This window comes from Lathyrus oleraceus, chromosome 3 (assembly GCF_024323335.1).
Source record: "Lathyrus oleraceus cultivar Zhongwan6 chromosome 3, CAAS_Psat_ZW6_1.0, whole genome shotgun sequence".
NCBI lineage: Eukaryota > Viridiplantae > Streptophyta > Magnoliopsida > Fabales > Fabaceae > Lathyrus > Lathyrus oleraceus.
The window spans coordinates 293,616,075-293,623,044 of record NC_066581.1 but is presented as its reverse complement, the minus strand read 5'-3'; the positions used below and the strand labels follow the sequence as shown (position 1 = coordinate 293,623,044).

General features: G+C 36.8%; 1 protein-coding gene across 4 annotated transcripts; it reads right to left on the bottom strand.

The window, feature by feature from the left end:
- Window positions 1-392: 392 nt before the first annotated feature.
- LOC127127158 (peroxisomal membrane protein 11C) lies at window positions 393-3,602 on the bottom strand. 4 transcript variants are annotated; one of them, XM_051056283.1, is made up of 8 exons: window positions 3,397-3,602; window positions 1,715-1,928; window positions 1,512-1,586; window positions 1,354-1,428; window positions 1,168-1,248; window positions 1,002-1,076; window positions 728-901; window positions 393-641 (listed from the first exon to the last, which is right to left on the bottom strand). In XM_051056283.1, the coding sequence occupies exons 2-8, from the start codon at window positions 1,904-1,906 to the stop codon at window positions 603-605; spliced, it is 711 nt and encodes a 236-aa protein (XP_050912240.1). In that variant the 5' UTR covers window positions 1,907-1,928; window positions 3,397-3,602; the 3' UTR covers window positions 393-602. The 4 variants fall into 4 exon arrangements, with proteins under 4 accessions (XP_050912240.1, XP_050912241.1, XP_050912242.1 ...); XM_051056284.1 differs by having other exon boundaries at window positions 3,264-3,537; XM_051056285.1 differs by lacking the exon at window positions 3,397-3,602 and adding an exon at window positions 3,187-3,388.
- Window positions 3,603-6,970: the final 3,368 nt, after the last annotated feature.

The window sequence follows — 6,970 nt, the reverse complement described above, 5'->3', positions numbered from 1 at the left end:
GTGATACACATGGAAATGAGGGGACCAAGTTGTGGCTAACAAGCCAACACAAGAATTTGATGTTTTTTTTCTTTCAAAAAGTAAAGCTTCCAAATCCAAGATCAGGAAACGGCAGTATGAATGACGTCCTCTAGTACTTTTTAGGAGCCATTGTAATTACTTTTGAAGTGTAATTGCCATTAATATGATCGGACCAAACAAAAATATCTTCTGTTTGATGGTTGAAGATGAGATTCTTGTTACTAAATTCTGTAAAACCAGATACCTTTAGAAAGAAAAGAAGAAAACAATTTCTGACTAAATAATCAATTTAACATCATCCAACTGTTCATTTATAAGCATAGAAAATTTCTCTTCAATGATAAATTTAAGAGTTAATTTAACATGGCATATATTCAGAGGATGATAAATTTATGTATTTATGATATAATCGAAAGCGTGTGAGGACAGAATCTGAAACAACAAAATGGTTTTTGAAACCAACTCCAAACAGGGTCTTGTTTCTACTAAGATGAAAACCATACCAATTATAGCATCTGACAAATTCATACATTTATTTAACAACAACGAAGCATGACGGGAGCCAGATTATTCTTCCATGCTCACAATGTTTTTGACTTGGCAGATGCCGGAGGAAGCAACTGCATAAGACCAACCAGAGATCATTGTCTGTGAAAGTAAATATAGGAAACAAAAAAATTTAGTTATACTAGCAAGTAGCAAGCACCTGATAGCAAGATATAAGAGACGAAGCAAATCCAAAAGCCCCGGTAACGCGGGGAGTGATTTTCTGAGGTGCCAACTGAAGTAGTCCAGCAGCTACCACTACATCAATGCCTGCTTTGATAAGTGCTAGAGTCCTCTCATTCGACTTCTTTAGCTTGGCCTGGTATTGCTCATTCTGCATCCGTAAGTAATTGAAGTAAGGAAATCGCAGTCACGAAGTAAACCAGAGACGGAAACTATGAAGAATTCAAACACGAGCATAGACAACAACATACATCATATTTATTACTGTTCTTGATTTCTTTCTCTAGCTTCTTCATGGATCCAGAGAGTCTTCCAAGCTCCCCGAGCTGATCAACGAATAAAATTTATGCAAAGGTTTAAAAAAGTAAGGAAATAAAAAGGGCATGATTGGTTCACGCATATGTATAACCCACAAACCTCAACCAAGGTGGTGCACACTGAGGAACCCAGCCAACAGAAGAGAGAAATCCGGCCGAGTAGTTCGGTACGTTCTTTATTCTGTAGTTACACGATAATATTCTTGTAAGTACTGTGGTCGTGTATTCTCATGTAATAATAGTACAAACAAACAACGGGATGATGACGAAAATATTTATTTCTTACCTCGACGATACCGGTTCTACCAAGCCACACAAATTGATCGAGAAACAAGAAAGTGGACAGCAATGCATTCTTGGACTGAAAAAAAAACATTCGACAAGAGATTAGGAAAATAAATTAAAGATGAAAAGGGGATAATGTTCTTGGAGTTATCATCGTACCTTTCCCAACAGAACTAGAGGGAGAGGTGTACCCTGTGGTGTTGGACTTATCAGAGCATGCAGGTCATTGACAAACTGCGATATAAATAGGTGAAGCGTAAGAGTGACTATTATTAAATAAACTAATCACGTGTATGTTTGGTTTCACTGCTGGAACACAGAATTGATTTTGACATGTTTGGTTGACCCCAAATAAAACTAACCTTAAATAGACGAAAAACTTTTCGTGCTAAGCTGGTTGTTTTGTCTACATTCTGCGCTGTACCAGGTTCACCATTACTCACAAATTTAGAACCATATTGTATTGCTCTGCATATCTTGTCCCTTGCCTCAGCCTTGTTCAAATACAAAACAAGAAGGCCAAGTTCTGCCCTAGTCGCGTCCAATGAACTCATTTTCTATGCTAAAGAGAAATCACTGCCATAAACAAAATCACATAACAGATCATATTAAATGAGAAGGATAAAGAGTTTTAGATATATAATCTTATTTTACACAGCAATGTTTCAATAGAGTTTTTTTTTCCGTATTTCCATCATACCGTGCTAATCCAGTCTCACAAACATTATTCAAAGCACTCAACCAGTCATTGATTGGCCATTTAATTCACATAAAAAAAAGGATTTTTATGTTCGCTTGACGGGATCGGCTACACGGATTAAATGCTGTCACTGTCTTTTGTCACAAAGAAGATATCTCCTAAAACCTCATCATCAGCAACACATAGAAACAATCTGGATGGTATCTGGCAAGGGTGGAAAAAATTCTACCATTATATCCCTTACAAGTTCTAACTGTGGTTACTATCAGAGTTGTCGATGGCGGAGAGCCAAAATCCTGCCATAACGGCCACTTTGTGGCACTGTTATAGCAGATTATGGCAGAAAAACCTGCAATATCGGCTGATATTTACCATTGCGGCAAGCCCAAAAACTGCCATGTATATCCACCATAGTGCCGCCGTGGCAGATATTTGGTAACATTGGTTACTATAAGGCTCAACATTCAAGGTTTGAGATTTGATCTTCAAACTCTATATTATACAGGTCATTCAATTCTAGTTATGTCACTTCTATCTTCAAATGAGAACTTGGATGTGATCAGAAATAATCCATTTTTTATAATCACCAAAACATGATGTTCTTAACCTAACCTAATCAATGAAAAAATTGGTTTGTAGTAACAATGAAACAACAATGTCGAACACAAAACACATATTCAATCTAAAGTGTCAGTACTACATAGGTTAGTAAGGCACTCTTAGCCTAAAGTCTAAAACAAAGGTCTGATTCGCATGCTGAAACGCAAACAAGGGTTATTTGCAAGAACAAGTGAATTTGATAGAACAAGATTCCTCCAAATCATTGAAACCAACAAGCAAATTAGGGCATCAACATCCAAGTATACTAACAGAATTACAATAAATATTCAAACAGTTTTCACCAAATCAACCCATAATAAGACAAGCATGAAAATAACATCTATCATCAATCACGATGAAAATTGATATATAAAATTAAATCAACCAAATCATGTTATGTTCCTTCCTATGTTACAAACAACATCAAAATCTTTCACTTCTGACTTTTTTTTCTATCAATTTCCCAGGAGTAAAGCATATTACAAAACAACATATAACAATTAAAATAATCATAATAATAGCAAAATAAATTACACAATCTCAACGACCCAGGTTCGAAACCGAAGTAACATCACATCAAGCTACCCAAAATCAAAATTCAGATACCCCACCTTGAAAGATTTGAACTTTTGTATCTGAAATTGCAAGTTCAAAAGGATCGAACAACTGGGGCACGTGAATTACCTATTCTATTTGCTAATGATTAAAAAAGAAAAGGAAAAAACACGAAGAGAGAGAGAGTACCGAAAGAAATGGCCGAAGAGAAAACAATTAGTGTTGGATAATCACAAGTTGAGAATCAGAGAGCATGAGAAAAAAAAAGAGGTAGCTGTGAATTGGGCCTGTGATAGATAGAATTGTGATAAGGGCTTGTTTGGTGTGTATTCCCCAAACAAAAAAACAAAAATGGATTATATCGTATGGGAAAAATGTTAAACCGTTCGATGACTCCGGTGTCAACATTGTTGGAACTTGGAACTTTTATTAGAAATGGATTAATTAGAAATGGATTAAACTTTACTTTAGATTTATTTACACGAATTTTTTAATCAAATACCCATTATTTTTAAAAAAAATCTCAAAATAATCATGATTTAAAAAAAATCCCCAATTTACCCCATTTTTAGAGGAGACGTCAGATCAATTGGCGTCTGCTCTTAAACTTAGAGAGGAGGCGTCAATTGGATTGGTTAGTGTTCCATGTGTTGTCAATCCAATTGACACCTATGTGTTAAGCTTTAAGGGAGACACCAATTGGTCTGACATCTGCGTGTGTTTTGTAATTTTAAAAAAAAATATTCTACATGATAGACAAAGTCGAAATCTGACCAATTCATATTAATATTAATACCCGCTTATACAAAAAAGATTAATGTTGATGACCGGGATCACCTAACCGACCTCCGGTCCCACATCTCCTAGCTACCCGAACTCGTGGCCCTAACCCACGTTGATGATTCACCCCAGGTGTTTGAGTATCTGAGGGCCCATGAACATCACCATCAACTGCAATAGATTGCCTTAGATAGTCAGACAAATCAGCGTAGTCTTCTGTATGCATCAAAGGGGTACCGCCATAGTTGAGTTCATGACCCATGCTAGAGTCGTTAGGTTGTATTTGAGTTGTTGGAGGGCGACCGGGACGATTGAAGGGATACATTGGTGTGAATGATGCGTCAAGGAAAGATTGATCAGATGAATTTGATTCAGAAAACTCAGATGACGTCGACCTAGAAGTAGAAGCAGAAGTCAACGTCGTTGATGAAGAAGAAGAAGAGACTGAGACACAGGTCGATCATATGTTGAACAACAACATTGAAGATGATGATCAACCAGTGTCATTACCTCCAAGTCATGTATACAATCCGCCTCAACATATGACAAACATGGATCTACATGACGATGAAACATCCAACAGTGTTTTTTATAACCCGTATCCACGATCAGAGGGTGAGTTAAAAGTGGGAGACATGTTCCGCACTAAAGAAGAATGTGTGCGAGTTATCAAAAAAATTCACATGAATAACTCTGTTGATTTCATTGTGAAACGCACTGATTCGATAAGGTATGTCATCGAATGTCGTAACATCCTTTGTAAATTTCAGTTGTCTTGGAAGATAGCTTCTATAGACCCACCTCACAGTTGCATTGCAGCTAACGTTGAACAAGATCACCGTAAATTAAGCGATGCATTGATATGTCAAGACATTTTGCCGCTTGTTAACAAAGACCCACCAGTGAAGGTGAGTATAATAATATCGCATATCGTCATAAGATATAATTATACTCCATCTTACAAGAAAGCGTGGATTGCAAGGACAAAGACTGTTGAACAGGTAAATGCTCTAACTCAGCTGTCATTTAAATATTACCATGATGAAATTATATTGTCTAATGTAGATGCAGGAAGATGGGTGGATAACATACCAGTAGAGCAGTGGACAAGGGCATTTGGCGGAGATTGTCGATGGGGCCACATGACAACAAACCTTGTGGAATGCATGAACGGCATATTCAAATGCATTGGAAATCTACCAATAACCGCTTTGGTCAGAAAAATCTATTATAGGTTGGCTTCTACCTTCGCAACCAGAGGTGAAATATGGAGTGCAATGTTAATGTCGGGTCAAATATTCAGTGAATGTTGTATCAAAGTGATGAAAGAGGAAAGTATCAAAGCTAGCACACACGCGGTTACAGTCTTTGACCGTCATAGGCAAAATTTCAGCATATATAAAACAATGGACCATAATGAGGGGAGGCCAAATTTATCCTATGTTGTCAAACTAAACAGAAGTTGGTGCGACTGTGGAAAGTTTTAGGCCTTCCGTATTCCTTGCTCCCATGTCATTGTGACATGCGCACATACTCGTCAAGACGCTTACACCCATCTATCTGATGTTTACAAGGCCATTACCGTCATGAATGTGTATAACAAAAGCTTCTCAGTGCTACCAATGGAAGAATACTGGTCTCCATATGAAGGTGACATAGTTTGGCACAACAATGAGATGCGAAGAAAGAAAAAAGGATGGTCAAACAGCACGCGTATTAGAACAGAAATGAATACAACTGATGAAATGATAAGACTATGTAGTATATGTCGTCAACCAGGACACAATAAGAACAACTGTCCCAATCTAGGAGCAACATCTGCATCATAAGATAGTATCTCCTTTTAATTTTTGTAACCTTGGATTTTTATATATCATTAACTTTTTATTACAACAAGGTTAACAACAAACATCACTACAGCATAAGCAAACTTAAAACAAAATATTTCTAACTGATTACAACAATCAAACTGATGTCATCTCGTCCAAACATCCTTTCCCTAGTATCCTTATCAATTTTGACTCGCACCCAACCAAATATATTATCGAGTCTCTTAATACTTGTAATTTTTCCCCTTCTGGTATTTTTCCATCTAACCAACGAACCAGCTCCCTCTTCAGTTGATCGAAACTACAGATGTCCTAGAAGAGCATCAACATCGGAGGTTTGTCTCTCGAATAAATCACTTTTTCATAGCAGCGACGAACACCAAACATGTGTTGCAATATGATGAAATGAGATGTGGAAAAATGATTCACACAACACCTCTATTTATAACACAAAAAATTCCACATTATACTGAGGCGCCAGACCAATTGGCGCCTCCTCTATCAAATAACACACGGGCACCAATTGGATTGACAGTATCATGTGTTGTAGCCAATCTAATTGGCGCTTCCTCTCTAAGTTTAAGAGCAAACGTCAATTGGTCTGGCGCCTCCTCTAGAAAATGGGGTAGATTAGGAAATTTTTTGAAATCAGGATTTTTTTGGGATTTTTTTTTAAATCAGGGGTATTTGGGTAAAAAAATCTTATTTACACACTATCCAAAAATACTAAAATGTTTTTCAGATTTTAGAAACGTATTTCCGGACAAATCTACAACATACACAATCAAGGTAATTTTGAGTGACGTCATAGAAATCATATTTTTTTAATTCGGAGATACATTTCCGGAGTCTTTCTAAAAATGCATTACCATTCATAACATAAAATCAACATTACATAGATGATTTCAACATAAAATGCAACATTATACTTCAATGTTCAAGTGGACGTTTTAACATCTTCATAAAACCTTCGACAGATCTTGAAATCGTCTCTTCCAACTCGAGCGAAACTTTTATTTCGAAATGGAAAAATGTATTCCACATAGCCCTTACATCTGCATCCGTCTTGAACTCAAAGTTGTTGAACTCAATCTTTCCCCGGTTGTCAATCGACGGTGAACGATACTCGAGCTTCACAATTTTTCGATTGTCTC

Coding starts and splice junctions, on each gene's coding strand:
- LOC127127158 (XM_051056283.1), bottom strand. CDS start 1,906: ATGAGTTCATTGGACGCGACTAGGGCAGAACTTGGCCTTCTTGTTTTG. Junction 1,249..1,353: donor GTAGAACCGGTATCGTCGAG/GTAAGAAATAAA, acceptor GTGTAACTACAG/AATAAAGAACGTACCGAACT. Junction 1,077..1,167: donor TGTGCACCACCTTGGTTGAG/GTTTGTGGGTTA, acceptor TTCGTTGATCAG/CTCGGGGAGCTTGGAAGACT.